The sequence below is a fragment of the Zonotrichia leucophrys genome, chromosome 22 (genome assembly GCF_028769735.1).
Source record: "Zonotrichia leucophrys gambelii isolate GWCS_2022_RI chromosome 22, RI_Zleu_2.0, whole genome shotgun sequence".
Taxonomy (NCBI): domain Eukaryota; kingdom Metazoa; phylum Chordata; class Aves; order Passeriformes; family Passerellidae; genus Zonotrichia; species Zonotrichia leucophrys.
Genome location: NC_088191.1, coordinates 3,977,990 through 3,993,821, shown reverse-complemented (window position 1 = coordinate 3,993,821; position 15,832 = coordinate 3,977,990). Strand labels below are relative to the sequence as shown.

Genomic DNA, 15,832 nt, shown 5'->3' with positions numbered 1-15,832 from the left:
AGCAGAGGGGAGCCGGCTTGGTTGGATGCTGGTTACTGAACCTGCAGGAGGGAGCTGTTCCAAACCCAGATGGTTTTTCCCTGTGTGGTTTGGAGCAGTCCCTGCCAGGCCCCCACAGCTCCGGAGCCAAGGCAGAGGCAGCAGCACAAACAGGTGTGGGCTGTGCTGGGCCAGCGCTCAGCCCGTGGGGTCACTGCAGGGCAGGGCAGGGGAAGGAGGCAGAGCTGGGGCTTTCTGTGCTCCAGGCTCCCACCTGTGTGTGAGTGTGAGTGTGAGTGTGTGTGTGTGTATATCTGTGTGAATATTGCCTGACACAAACACAGATCCAGCCTCTCACCTCTGGTTGTGTGTGTGTGTGTGTGTGTGTGTGTGTGTGAATATGTGTGACACAATATGCCGACACAAACACAATCAGGCTCTCACCTGTTGTGTGTGTGAAATGTGTGAGTGTGTGTGTGTGTTTTGTGGATATATCTGTGTGAATATTGCCTGACACAAACACAGATCCAGCCTCTCATCTCTGGTTGTGTGTGTGTGTGTGTGTCTGTGTGTCTGTGTGTGTGTATTATTGCCTGACACACACAAACACGATTCAGGCTCTCACCTCTGTGTGTGTGTGTGTAGTGTGGAGTATTGTGTGTGTTGTGTGTGTGTGAATATTGCCTGACACAAACACATATCCAGGCTCTCACATGTGGTGTGTTAGTGTTGTGTGTTGTGAATATTTTTTTGTGTGTGTGTGTGTCTGTGTTGATCTGTGTGAATATTCCTGACACAAACACAGATCCAGGCTCTCACCTTGTGTGTGTGTGTGTGTGTGAATATTGTGTGTACGTATGTGTGTGTCTGTGTCTCTGTGTGTGTCTGTGTGAATATTGCCTGACACAAACACAGATCCAGGCTCACCTCTGTGTGTGTGTCTGTCTGTATGAATGTGTGTGTATATTTGTGTGTTTGTGTGTGTGTGGATATTGCCTGACACAAACACAGATCCAGGCTCTCACCTGTGTTTGTGAATATTGTGTGTGCATGTGTGTGTGTGTGTCTGTGTGTGAATACTGTGTGTATGTGTGTGAATATTGCCTGACACAAACACCGATTCAGGCTCTCACCAGTGTGAGTGTGTGTGAATATTTTGTGTGTGTGTATATCTGTGTGAATATTGCCTGACACAAACACAGATCCAGCCTCTCATCTCTGGTTGTGTGTGTGTGTGTGTGTGAATATTGCCTGACGCAAACACAGCAAACACAGATCCAGGCTCTCACCTGTGTGTGTGTGTGTGTGTGTGTGTGTGTGTGAATATTGTGTGTACGTATGTGTGTGTCTGTGTCTCTGTGTGTGTCTGTGTGAATATTGCCTGACACAAACACAGATCCAGGCTGTTCCTCTGTGTGTGTGTCTGTGTCTGTGTGAATGTGTGTGTATATTTGTGTGTGAATATTGCCTGACACAAACACAGATCCAGGCTCACCTGTGTGTGTGTGTGAGTGTATGTATGTGTGTGTCTGTGTCTGTGTCTGTGTGTGTGGATATTGCCTGACACAAACCCAGATCCAGGCTCTCACCTGTGTGTGTCTGTGTGTGTGTCTGTGTGTGTGGATATTGCCTGACACAAACCCAGATCCAGGCTCTCACCTGTGTGTGTATGTATTTGTATTTGTATTTGTGTGTCTGTGTGTGTGGATATTGCCTGACACAAACCCAGATCCAGGCTCTCACCTCTGTGTGTTTGTATTTGTATTTGTATTTGTGTTTGTGTTTGTATTTGTATTTGTGTGTCTGTGTGTGTGGATATTGCCTGACACAAACACAAATCCAGGCTCTCACGTGTGTGTGTGTGATTGTGTGTATGTGTATTTGTATTTGTGTGTCTGTGTGTGTGGATATTCCCTGACACAAACCCAGATCCAGGCTCTCACCTGTGTGTGTGTGTGTGTGTGAATGTGTGATTGTGTGTGTGTATTTGTGTGTGTGGATATTCCCTGACACAAGCTCAGATCCAGGCCCTTCCCCTGCTCTCCCACCCTTCCCAGCCCGGGCAGAGGGCTGGGAGAAGCCCCAGCCACCCAGGACTCCTTTCCAGGGTGAGATCTGCCCTTCCTGAGGACTCTGGTCATTGTCAGGGATCCTTGGTAAGTTTTTCCTTGTTCAGGATTCCCCTCCCTCCCTTGCAGTGGGCGTTGTTTATATGGAGCATTTCAAGTCCCAGAGGAGCTGTGGGAGGACTTTCTTTTTCCGTTCTGTTCCATGGCAGAGTCACAAATGAGCCTTGGCCGGAGCCAGGATGATCTGATTTCTCATTTAAAGGCTTGAAATGGTGAGTGGAGGGAGAGGTACAGCACACAGCCTGCTCAGGGAGGGCTGGAGGAGAAGGAGCTGGATCACATCAATCCTGGCAGTGCCCATTCCCAACATCCAGCCCCCAAATCTGGTGAGGATGGCAGAGTTTTGCCCTCCTGTCTGGTTCCTCCAGGCTCAGGGGTTTGGTTGGTTCTTCACTCTCTGGCAAAGTGGGACTGGTGGCTCCAGTCTCCACCTTCTTCCCAAAAAGCTCAGTTCAGAACAGGAGAATTCCTGTGCACAGAAATATCCCAGGCAGGCTGCACCAGCAGCCAGGGAATGGGCTGATAGCAGCACTCCCTGCCCCAGGACTGGACAGCACTCACCCCTTCCCCACCGTCTTTCCAAACAAAATAGATCTTAAGAAGCAGGAGGATGTTCTTTGACTGGAGGTGAAAGCTCTCATTTGGAATAATTAATTGGAGTTACATCTCACATGTTTAATGAGCAAAAGAGCAGTGCAGACCCCCCTGAAGGCCACGCTGAGGGACAGGAGATCCTTTCTCCTCCTCCTCTTCCTCCTTCTCCTCCTTGTCCTTGTCCTTCTCTCTCCTGCCCTGGCACTCTCAGACCCCACTATTTCAGCTCTCTCAGGTGATCCCACTGATGCAGAGGAAATTCCTGCCCCAAATTGCCCCTGAATGCACCCAAACCCTCCCTAATTCCCAACCTCCCAGCGTGACCCTGCCACTCCCTCCCTCCATTCCCTTCCAATCCTTTCCTGTCAAGGAAGATTTCATTTTTCCTTCCAGCCAAAGGAGTTGTGCTGTTCTCAACTCCGTCCTGTTCTGGCACAAATCCCTGCTCAGATGTGGTCACACATATGGATTCTATCCCATCTGTTTCAAGGTTTAAATGCCCAAAGCCTTCATGTTTGGATAATAAATGGATACAGTGGCTTTGTTATCCCAGAGTGAGAGGCTTGTTCTGCACTGAGCTCCCCAGCTCTGCAGCTTCTGAGCTCTCTCTGGTATAATTGTGTGTAACCTTTCAATCAGAATGTTTAACCCCTTGATTTATGATCTTAAGCCCCATTATTGGGATGATTTTAACTTTTAATATCTAAGGGAGTCTTTCCAAAGCTCCTCCAAAGCACAGCTCAAGCATCTGGCTTTGTGATCTCCAACTGGAATAGCTTCCAGCACTGAGGAAAAAGAACATTTTTTTTTAGTACCTCTGGCCTTTTTTTTTTTTTCTTAGTCTATTTTATCCCTGTTTATATTTATGCTTTCCTTTTTATTAGTCTTTTTTTCCATTCTGTACCTTCCCTGATTTCTTGCTCATTTGTGTAGTGGCTCTGTCATTGAATTTTCCCTTTGCAGAGCAAGTGTTTGGATAAAGAGGGATGTGGCTGATGGAAAACAAGTGGAATGCTCAGTCAGAGCATGACCTGCTGCTTCTGGATTTCTTGGTGGCACTCCCAGGGCCTGTAGGGACTTCCTATTCCCCCTGGCTCCTTCTCCACAGGCAAAAAAATTCAGCTTATTGAGAGGGAAATACTTAACTTGTGTCCCTGCTCTTTGTGTTTGGAGAGGGAAAGAGAAACCTTCGTCTCCCAGTCCTGTCAGTCTGGTCCTTTCCCACTAAATCCACTTCAAATACATGGGGTTTTTTTTGTAAAGCCATTTGAAAGACTTAATGGACTGTGATTTTTCTCGTTGTGGAAGAGCTGTAGTGAGGCTGAGAGTGACACTTAATAGTCTGTCGAGAGAAGATGTATAAAAACCCCCATCTCTGGGTGTTTTTTTTTAAGAGAACAGTGCTTTTGTTAGTCTGGGATTATTTCTGGCAGCATCACAAGCCTCACATTGGAGTGCTTCAGGCTTAACTTATATAAAAACACTTCTCTGGCTGTTTACATGAATGAATTGGTGCCTTTTCCTTGCTTTTCTCTCATCCTCCACCGCCAGCTTGTGTGACCCCCTCCTGGCTGCCTCAGCTCCCTGATGTTTGCCCTCCTGGCAGTGGGAAATGTGACCCTGTCTGGTTTCTTTTCCACCAGCCATGTCCAAATCTGCAGTGAAGATCTCCTCAGACCTGCTGTCCAACCCCCTGTGTGAGCAGGAGCCCTCGTTCCTCGAGATGGTCACGGCCTTCGACACGGCCATGAAGAGGATGGACGCCTTCAACCAGGAGAAGGTGGATTGGCTTTGGCTGGAGATTGGGAGTGCTGGGAGTGTCCTGGAGGCTTGGAATGGTGGGAGGGTCCTGGAATCATGGGGTGGTTGGGGTTGGGGGGGATTTGAACCCATCTCATTTCACCCCTTGCCATGGGGAGTGTCCCAGGGGAGACTTTCTGAATTTCCACAATGTCCCAGGTTCCTCCAAGCTGGCCTTGGACATTTCCAGGGATGGAGCAGCCACAGCTCCTCTGGGAATTCCATCCCAGCCTCTCCTCACCCTCCTAGGGAAGGATTTCCTCCCAAAATCCCATTTAGGGATGGGGCAGCCTCAGCTTCTCTGGGAATTCCATCCCACCCTCCCAAGGAAGGATTTCTTCCCAAAATCCCATCTAGGGATGGAGCAGCCTCGGCTCCTCTGGGAATTCCATCCCACCCTCCCAGAAAAGGATTTCCTCCCAAAATTCCATCTAGAGATGGGGCAGCCTCAGCTCCTCTAGGAATTCCATCCCAGCCTCTCCTCACCCTCCTAGGGAAGGAATTCCTCCCAAAATCCCATTTAGGGATGGAGCAGCCTCAGCTCCTCTGGGAATTCCATCCCAGCTTCTCCCCACCCTCCCAGGGAAGGATTTCCTCCCAAAATCCCATCTGTGAATGAAGCAACCTCAGCTCCTCTGGGAATTCCATCTCACCCTCTCAAGGATGGATTTCCTCCCAAAATCCCATTTAGGGATGGAGCAGCCTCAGCTCCTCTGGGAATTCCATCCCAGCCTCTCCTCACCCTCCCAGGGAAGGATTTCCTCCCAAAATCCCATCTAGAGATGGAGCAGCCTCAGCTTCTCTGGGAATTCCATCCCACCCTCCCAAAGAAGGAATTCCTCCCAAAATCCCATCCAGGGCTGGGGCAACTACAGCTGCTCTGGGAATTCCATCCCAGCCTCTCCCCACCCTCCCAGGGAAGGATTTCCTCCCAAAATCCTATTTAGGGATGGAGCAGCCTCAGCTCCTCTGGGAATTCCATCCCACCCTCCCAAGGAAGGATTTCTTCCCAAAATCCCGTCTATGAATGGAGGCAGCCTCAGCTGCTCTGGGAATTCCATCCCAGCCTCTCCCCACCCTCTCAGGGAAGGATTTCGTCCCAAAATTCCATCTAGAGATGGGGCAGCCTCAGCTTCTCTGGGAATTCCATCCCACCCTCCCAGGGAAGGAATTCCTCCCAAAATCCCATCTCTGAATGGGGGCAGCCTCAGCTTCTCTGGGAATTCCATCTCACCCTCTCAGGGAAGGATTTCTTCCCAAAATCCCATCTATGAATGGAGAAACCTCAGCTTCTCTGGGAATTCCATCTCAGCCTCTCCTCACCCTCCTAGGGAAGGATTTCCTCCCAAAATCCCATTTAGGGATGGGGCAGCCTCAGCTTCTCTGGGAATTCCATCTCAGCCTCTCAGGGAAGGAATTCCTGCCAAAATCCCATCCAGGGCTGGGGCAACTACAGCTGCTCTGGGAATTCCATCCCAGCCTCTCCTCACCCTCTCAAGGATGGATTTCCTCCCCAAATCCCATCCATCCCTGCCCTCTGGCAGTGGGAAGCCATTCCCTGTGTCCTGCCACTCCCTGCCATGTCCAGATTCCTCATTTCTCACCTCTTTCCCTTTTTATCATCATCCCCAAGACTTTGCCCACAGGAATTTCTCTGAGCTCCCATGGGAGAAATTCCCTCTCTTTTGGTTAAAGGACTTGGTGGTTGTGCTCAGGGTCTCTCCCCAGCCTATGGTGGGATCCCTACAAACCCAAATGGGATTTTCCAACAATCCTGACATGCAATCCTCCCTTTTTTGCTTCCCACAGGTGAATCAGATCCAAAAGACAGTCATAGAGCCTTTGAAAAAGTGAGTACCAACCATCATCTCCTGGGGTTTGTCCTCATCTGGAGCTTTAGGGTTCTGGAGAGAGGCTGGAAATCATCCTCAAACAATCCTGCCCTGTCCTGCTGGCCACACTGCTTTTGGTACCTTCATTAATAATAATTTTAACCTTTTCTGCCACTTTGATCCACTGCTGCCTTCACCTGTAGCTTAAAGAACTCCTGAGATATAAAATCATGGAGCATCCTGGGCTAGAAGGGACCCCCAGAGGATGAATAATTCAATTTTCTCTGTTTATGTGTTGGTTTTTACCTCCAGCAAAGGAACAAAACCACCTGGAGATCATCCAGAGGGGTCAGAAATTGGCTGGTTGAACAAAAGTTTCTTTCATTTAGAAATTTTCCTAAATAAAAGAGGAGAAAGTGGAAGTTCCTGCATGTTTATAAATAATATTTATAAATAGTATTTATATTATTTGTTGGATAATGAGGGGTTGGAAATGAGGGGGAAAAGCCTAAATCCCACAGTTCTGTCACATCTAGCCTGCAAAATTTCCACCTTTCCCAGGGTCACAGCCTGTACCCCCAAACCTTTCAGGATAATTCAGTTCTCTCCCAAATATCCCCTTAAATCCCAAGATTTGCTGTTTTGTTACAGGAACAGAGCCAGCGAGCAAAAATAAAATGAAATTACTTTAATATGACAGTAAGTGTTGCAAATTGCTGAATAACAATTTCAGTTTAGGTTTGACACACACAGGGGTTGTCGTGGTTTAGTTGGTTTGGGTTTTTTTTTTTCCTCCTGAAGTTGTTGTTTCTGCCCAAATCTGAAAGTAAAATCTCATGGATCACTTAACACCTGAGGTTACAGCGTGTTCCTGTCTGGGGGATGTTTGGTGACTCAAGTTTTACCTTGGTCCTCTATCCACAAGCAGAAATTCCTGCTTATTTAAGGGAAAAAAAAAAAAAAAAGAAGAAAGAAAGAAAGAAAAAGGAAAAAAAAAATCCCAGCCTTTTGCTGTGGAATTGTGTTGCTTATTATCTAGATTGTCCTCATGAAAGATACATTAACTTTTTCTTCCAGCATTCTGTTAAAATTGGAAGAACTTGTGTTTCTGAGATATTCTGGGTTTTTTTTTTCCCCTCAGCTTGTGTTAGTTGATGAAATGAAAGACAAATCCCTTTCCCTGCAAACCAGCCTTGGGTTTGAAATCCTGGGGTGGTGAATTCAGGACAATAAATCCATTTCCATGTGCCCATGGGAGATGCTCCGAGGGCTGAAAATCTCCAATTTTGGAACAGGAACCTGCTGCAAGGCAAAGGGATGTCCTGGTCACCATGCCAGGAACCTGTTCCTTTGCATGGAGGACATGCCAGGGTGACCAGGACATTCTCATGGCCAAACCTCTCCAGTTTGGGATGTCCTGGTCAAAGGGATGTCCTGGTCACCATGCCAGGCTGGCCAGGACATTCCCATGGCCAAACCTTTCCAGTTTTGGGATGTCCTGGTCAAAGGGATGTCCAGATCACCATGTCAGGGTGACCAGGACGTTCTCATGGCCAAAACTAATCCAGTTTTGGGATGTTCTGGTTAAAGGGATGTCCTGGTCACCATGCCAGGCTGGCCAGGACATTCTCATGGCCAAACCTTTCCAGTTTGGGATGTCCTGGTCAAAGGGATGTCCTGGTCACCATGCCAGGCTGGCCAGGACATTCCCATCTCCAAACCTTCCCAGTTTGGGATGTCCTGGTCAAAGGGATGTCCTGGTCACCATGCCAGGCTGGCCAGGACATTCCCATGGCCAAACCTTTCCAGTTTTGGGATGTCCTGGTCAAAGGGATGTCCTGGTCACCATGCCAGGCTGGCCAGGACATTCTCATGGCCAAACCTTTCCAGTTTGGGATGTCCTGGTCAAAGGGATGTCCTGGTCACCATGCCAGGAACCTGCTCCTTTGCATGGAGGACATGCCAGGGTGACCAGGACGTTCTCATGGCCAAACCTCTCCAGTTTGGGATGTCCTGGTCAAAGGGATGTCCTGGTCACCATGTCAGGGTGACCAGGACATTCCCATGGCCAAAACCTTTCCTGTTTTGGAAAGAGGAAATGCTCCAAGTCAAAGGGATGTCCTGGTCATCATGTCAGGAATCTGCTCCAAGGCAAAGGGATGGTGGCATGCCAGGATGACCAGGACATTCCCATCTCCAAACCTTCCCAGTTTGGGATGTCCTGGTCAAAGGGATGTCCTGGTCACCACGCCAGGGTGACCAGGACGTTCTCATGGTCAAAACTAATCCAGTTTTGGGATGTTTTGGTCAAAGGGATGTCCTGGTCACCATGTCAGGGTGACCAGGACGTTCTCATGGCCAAAACTAATCCAGTTTTGGGATGTCCTGGTTAAAGGGATGTCCTGGTCACCATGCCAGGAACCTGCTCCTTTGCATGGAGGACATGCCAGGGTGACCAGGACGTTCTCATGGCCAAAACCTTTCCTGTTTTGGAAAGAGGAAACTGCTCCAAGTCAAAGAGATGTCCTGGTCATCACGCCAGGGTGACCAGGACGTTCTCATGACCAAAACTCTTCCAGTTTTAGGAACAGGACCTGCTCCAAGTCAAAGGGATGTCCTGGTCACCATGCCAGGCTGGCCAGGACATTCCCATGGTCAAAACTAATCCAGTTTTGGGATGTTCTGGTTAAAGGGATGTCCTGGTCATCATGCCAGGAACCTGCTCCAAGGCAAAGGGATGGTGCCATGCCAGGGTGAGCAGAACATTCCCATGGCCAAACCTCTCCAGTTTTGGGAGCAGGAACCTTCTCCAAGGCAAAGGGATGTCCAGATCACCATGCCAGGGTGACCAGGATATTCCCATGGCCAAACCTCTCGGGTTTTGGGATCTCCTGATCAAAGGGATGTCCTGGTCACCATGCCAGGAACCTGCTCCTTTGCATGGAGGACATTCCAGGGTGACCAGGACATTCCCATGGCCAAAACCTCTCCAATTTTGGAACAGGAACCCGCTCCAAGGCAAAGAGATGATACCATGCCAGGATGGCCAGGACATTCCCAATCTCCAATTTTGTGTGAGAGAGGAAAAGGCTCCAGGGAGACCTCACAGGGCCTGAAGGGGCTCCAGGAGAGCTGGAGAGGGACTGGGAACAAGGGATGGAGGGACAGGACACAGGGAATGGCTCCCACTGCCAGAGGGCAGGGGTGGATGGGATTTTGGGAAGGAATTCCTGTCTGGGAGGGTGAGGAGGGGCTGGGATGGGTTTCCACACATTTCTGGAAGTGTCTGAGGCGAGTTTGGATCCACCTGGGACTGTGGAAGGTGGGGAAGGGGGTGGATGTGGGTGATCCTTCAGATCCCTTCCCACCCAGCCCATTCCCTGTTTCCCTGACTCAGGACACTCCGTTATCTGCCCAGTCCTCAGTTCCACACCAGGGTGTTTACTCCAACCTCCTGGCTGCTTTCCATCCCAGCAATTCTCTCCAACTTTCTGAATTTCCACGATGAGAGGTTCATTTTTCCCCTTTTCCTGCCCTTTGGCACATGCAAAGCTTCACCCTGTGTGCCTTTAACCAGCTTATGTTCCATGCTGGGGGGGCTTCATCCCCACTCCAAGAACAAAACTGCTCCTTCCCTTCCCTCCTCCTTCCCTTTGTAGGTGCATCCCTGCCCAGGAACATTTCTGAGGAGCCCAAGGGTCCATTTTGAGGCTAATGAGATGCAGGAGAGAACTGCAGAGTTTGCACCTCCCTCCCTTTGTCCTGCTGGCAGATAAACCCCAGCACCAGTTCTGGCAGAAAAGTTCCAGATTAATGAAAGCTGCCTTGAGGAGCTCTTCTTATTTCCAGTTAGGTTTTCCTTCCCCTCTCTAAGGCAGCTCTCCCAAGCCTCTCCCAACTTTGCTCTGACCTAGAAAAAAAAAGGCTTTTTCAATTTCTTTTTTTTTTTTTTTTTTTTTTTTTTTTTTGCTCCAACAGCTGCACTTTATTACATCTTCACTGGTGGTCTTTTATAGTTTATTAGCCAAAGAAACAGATAAGTATAATCCAGACAATTATCATTAGTGGTAATATATTGTAATCAGAGGCACATGGGCAGTAAAATCTCCATTCAGTTGTCCAGGGATTGGAGTTTCCAGGCAAATATTGGGGAATTTGTTAAACCATGTTGAAAAAAAGCAGTAGTAGATTTAGTTGGGGGGGTGGAGGCTTTGTATTGTTTCAGTCCTTCTGCTTCTGGGCTCGTAGGGTTATTCACAATTTGGCTTTTTGAGCCCCAAGAAGCCTTTGGCTGCGAGTGACTCATTTATTTTCAGGGAAAGAGCAGAGCTCCAGTGAGAATATTGCATTTTTCAGGGGATGGGTTGGGCGAGGAGCTGGGCAGGAGGGATGGGCTCCTCTTTGGGAGCTGCCTGTGGAATCTCACACCAGAGCAGTGGGTTTGGGGCAGAAAGGGACAAAATCGGGTTTGGACTTCACTCTCCCAGCTCTTCCCAGTCAAGGCAGGGTCAGGGATTGGGGATGGAGTCTTAGTGTTCCATATTGTGTCCGTATTTAAGGAAGGAAGCGGCTTAAACGAGCCAGGTGGTTTGGAAATCCACAGGATTTAGGACCTTTCACGTTGGGAGAGGATTTCCAGGGCCACAGGTCTCAGTTTAACTGACTCTGTCTGACTCCATCAGAGCAAGGGGGTGACCTGGTCACCTTGGCTTGGTGCCATTCCCTCAGGGCATTGTCCTGCTCACAAATCCAGAAAGGTTTTGGCCATGGGAATGCCATGGTCACCTTGGCTTGGTGCCATTCCCTTGGAGCATTGTTCTGTTCCCAAAATTGGAGAGATTTGGCCAGGGGAATGTCATGGTCACCTGGAATTGGTGCCATTCCCTTGGAGCATTGTTCTGTTCCCAAAATTGGAGAGATTTGGCCATGGGAATGCCATGGTCACCTTGGCTTGGTGCCATTCCCTTGGAGCATGTTCCTGTTCCTAAAATTGGAGAAATTTTTGTCATGGGGATGTCCTGGTCACCCTGGCACAGAATCACCCCCTTGGAGCATTGTCCTTCTCCCAGAATTGGAGAGATTTGGCCATGGGGATATCATGGTCACCTTGGCTTGGTGCCATTCCCTCAGGGCATTGTCCTGCTCACAAATCCAGAAAGGTTTTGGCCATGGGAATGCCATGGTCACCTTGGCTTGGTGCCATCCCCTTGGAGCATTGTTCTGTTCCCAAAATTGGAGAGATTTGGCCATGGGAATGTCATGGTCACCTGGAATTGGTGCCATCCCCTTGGAACATGTTCCTGTTCCCAAAACTGGAGAATTTTTGGCCATGGGGATGTCCTGGTCACCCTGGCACAGGATCACCCCATTGGAACATTGTCCTTCTCCCAGAATTAGAGAGGTTTGGCCATGGGGATGTCATGGTCACCTTGGCTTGGTGCCATTCCCTTGGAGCATGTTCCTGTTCCTAAAATTCGAGAACTTTTGGCCATGGGAATGTTCTGGTTACCCTGGTACAGAATCACCCCCCTGGAGCATTGTCCTTGTCCCAAAATTGGAGAATTTTTGACCATGGGGATGTCCTGGTCACCTTGGTAGAGGATCACCCTATTGGAGCATTGTCCTTGTCCCAAAACTGGAGAATTTTTGGCCATGGAGACGTCCTGGTTACCCTGGCACAGGATCACCCCCTTGGAGCATTGTCCTTCTCCCAGAATTAGAGAGGTTTGGCCATGGGGATGTCATGGTCACCTTGGCTTGGTGCCATTCCCTTGGAGCATGTTCCTGTTCCTAAAATTGGAGAACTTCTGGCCATGGGAATGTCCCGGTCACCCTGATACAGAATCACCCCCCTGGAGCATTGTCCTTGTCCCAAAATTGGAGAATTTTTGACCATGGGGATGTCCTGGTCACCTTGGTAGAGGATCACCCTATTGGAGCATTGTCCTTGTCCCAAAATTGGGGAGATTTGGCCACAGGAATGTCATGGTCACCTGGAATTGGTGCCATCCCCTTGGAGCATTGTTCTTTTCCCAAAATTGGAGAATTTTTGGCCATGGGAATGTCATGGTCACCTGGAATTGGTGCAGTCCCCTTGGAGCATGTTGCTGTTCCTAAATTCTCCTAATTCTCCTAAAATTGGAGAATTTTTGGCCACGGGGATGTTCTGGTTACCCTGGCACAGGATCACCCCACTGGAGCATTGTCCTTTTCCCAGAATTGGAGAGATTTGGCCATGGGGATGTCATGGTCACCTTGGCTTGGTGCCATTCCCTTGGAGCATGTTCCTGTTCCCAAAACTGGAGAATTTTTGGCCATGGGAATGTCCTGGTACCAACCCTTTGACTTGGAGCATGTTCCTGCACCCAAAACTGGAGAGGCTTTGGCCATGGGGATGTTGTGGTCACCCTGGTACAGAATCACTTCACTGGAGCATTGTCCTTGTCCCAAAATTTTGAGAGTTTTGACCATGGAGATGTCCTGGTAACAACGCTTTGACTTGGAGCATGTTCCTGTTCCTAAAATTGGAGAATTTTTGGCCATGGGAATGTCTTGGTCACCTTGCCACAGGATCACTTCACTGGAGCATTGTCCTTGTCCCAAAATTGGAGAGGTTTGGCCATGGGGATGTCCTGGTCACCTTGGTAGAGGATCACCCTATTGGAGCATTGTCCTTGTCCCAAAATTGGGGAGATTTGGCCACAGGAATGTCATGGTCACCTGGAATTGGTGCCATCCCCTTGGAGCATTGTTTTTTTTTCCCAAAATTGGAGAATTTTTGGCCATGGGAATGTCTTGGTCACCTGGAATTGGTGCAGTCCCCTTGGAGCATGTTGCTGTTCCTAAATTCTCCTAATTCCCCTAAAATTGGAGAATTTTTGGCCATGGGGATGTTCTGGTTACCCTGGCACAGGATCACCCCCTTGGAGCATTGTCCTTGTCCCAAAACTGGAGAATTTTTGGCCATGGAGACGTCCTGGTTACCCTGGCACAGAATCACCCCCTTGGAGCATTGTCCTTGTCCCAGAATTGGAGATATTTGGCCATGGGGATGTCATGGTCACCTTGGCTTGGTGCCATTCCCTTGGAGCATGTTCCTGTTCCTAAAATTGGAGAACTTTTTGCCATGGGGATGTCCTGGTTACCCTGGTACAGAATCACTTCACTGGAGCATTGTTCTTGTCCCAAAATTTGAGAATTTTTGGCCGTGGGGATGTCCTGGTCACCTTGGTAGAGGATCACCCTATTGGAGCATTGTCCTTGTCACAAAATTGGGGAGATTTGGCCATTGGGATGTCCTGGTCACCTGGAATTGGTGCCATCCCCTTGGAGCATTGTTTTTTTCCAAAATTGGAGAATTTTTGGCCGTGGGAATGTCATGGTCACCTGGAATTGGTGCAGTCCCCTTGGAGCATGTTGCTGTTCCAAATTCTCCTAATTCTCCTAAAATTGGAGAATTTTTGGCCATGGGGATGTTCTGGTTACCTGGCACAGATCACCCCCTTGGAGCATTGTCCTTGTCCCAAAACTGGAGAATTTTTGGCTATGGAGACGTCCTGGTTACCCTGGCACAGGATCACCCCACTGGAGCATTGTCCTTTTCCCAGAATTGGAGAGATTTGGCCATGGGGATGTCCTGGTCACCTTGGCTTGGTTCCATTCCCTTGGGGCATGTTCCTGTTCCCAAAACTGGAGAATTTTTGGCCATGGGAATGTCCTGGTACCAACCCTTTGACTTGGAGCATGTTCCTGCACCCAAAACTGGAGAGGCTTTGGCCATGGGGATGTTGTGGTCACCCTGGTACAGAATCACTTCACTGGAGCATTGTCCTTGTCCCAAAATTTGAGAGGTTTTGGCCATGGAGATGTCCTGGTAACAACGCTTTGACTTGGAGCATGTTCCTGTTCCTAAAATTGGAGAATTATTTGCCATGGGAATGTATTGGTCACCTTGCCACAGGATCACTTCACTGGAGCATTGTCCTTGTTCCAGAATTGGAGATATTTGGCCATGGGGATGTCCTGGTCACCCTGGTGCAGAATCACCCCATTGGAGCATTGTCCTTGTCCCAAAATTGGAGATATTTGGCTATGGGGATGGCCTGGTCACCCTGGCACAGTACAGTCCCTTTGATGTTGAGCATTGTCCCACTCCCAAAGCTGGAACATTTGCCACAGGGATGTCCTGGTCACCCTGGCTTTGGCAGGGGTGGCACAGAGGGCGCTGCCACCGAGGTGCCACCACTCAGGAGTGGGTGTCAGACCTGTGGGACATCCCAGAGGTGCAATCCAGGAGCTGCTCAGAGCACTGAGGGATAAATCCCACCAGAGCTGCGTGTCACCAGCATCTGCCAGCAGCACAGCTGGGAGGAGTCACTGAGTGAGTGAGGATCCCTCACTCCATCCCTCCCACCATCCCACCATCCCCATGGTGCCTCAAGCTGCCAGGCAGAGGCAGCCCAGGCTGGCCAGGAGCAGCTCCAGGGGTGCAGGACCAGAAGCAGGGAAAGCCATGCTCTTCCTATGCTCAGGCTCCATCATTCACAGCCTAAATGGCGAGCAAGACATCCGAAAAATAGGAGGACTCCAAAAAATACTGCCCACAACCACTGCATGCCTCACCATCGGCAACCTCGCCCTAAAAGGAACACCATTCCTAGCAGGGTTCTGCTTAAAAGACCAAATCATTGAAAGCCTAAACACATCCTACCTAAACACCTGAGCCCTACTTCTGACCCTTCTGGCCACATCATTCACCACAGGGCACACGATCCACATGACTGTATTGGTACAGACCGGCTTCGTTTGAATTCCGCCCTTAACCCCAGTAAATGAAAGCAATCCTGCAGTAACTTCCCCCATCACTTGCACTAGGAAGTATCCTGGCAGGATTCCTCATCACCTCATTCATCAGCCCCACAAAAACCTCTCCAATAACCATGCCACTTTCCATTAAAATAACTGCCCTGATCGTAACAGCCCTAGGCATCGCTTTAGCCCTAGAAATTTCAAAAATAGCCCAAACACTCATCCTCACAAAACAAACTCCTCTCTCAAACTTCTCCACATCCCTTAAAGGATACTTTAAGCAGGGAGGAGTCACTCAGTGAGTGAGGATCCCTCACTCCATCCTTCCCACCATCCCCATGGTGCCTCAAGGCAGCCCAGGCTGGCCAGGAGCAGCTCCAGGGGTGCAGGACAGGAAGCAGGAAAAGCAGATTTCATGTCCTTAACGAGCCCTTAATGAGGATTTGGAGCAGCCACATGGCCCCCTAATCCCCCACGCTGCTTCCTCATCGCAGCCTCTCCATCCCTGCACCTTTTCCCTCCAGGAGGAGGGGCTGGGTTTAATTTCCCCCTTCCTGGTGGGTGGATGGGCCCCCACGGATGTGTGGGCACGAGCACAGGAATGGCAGGAATGCCCTTCCCTGCTCCTGCCTCTCCTGGTGCCTCTCCAAACTTCCCCCCTCCTCATCCACACTCCCTTCCTTTGGCATC

General features: G+C 49.5%; 1 protein-coding gene across 1 annotated transcript in view; it reads left to right on the top strand.

Moving 5' to 3' along the window:
• Positions 1–15,832, top strand: part of BIN3 (bridging integrator 3) — a 54,319-nt gene that overhangs the window by 20,777 nt on the left and 17,710 nt on the right. Inside the window, exons 5-6 of the mRNA XM_064731162.1 lie at positions 4,346–4,482; positions 6,312–6,352. Of these exons, the coding sequence (XP_064587232.1) occupies positions 4,346–4,482; positions 6,312–6,352 (178 nt within the window). The remainder of the gene's footprint in view (positions 1–4,345; positions 4,483–6,311; positions 6,353–15,832) is intronic.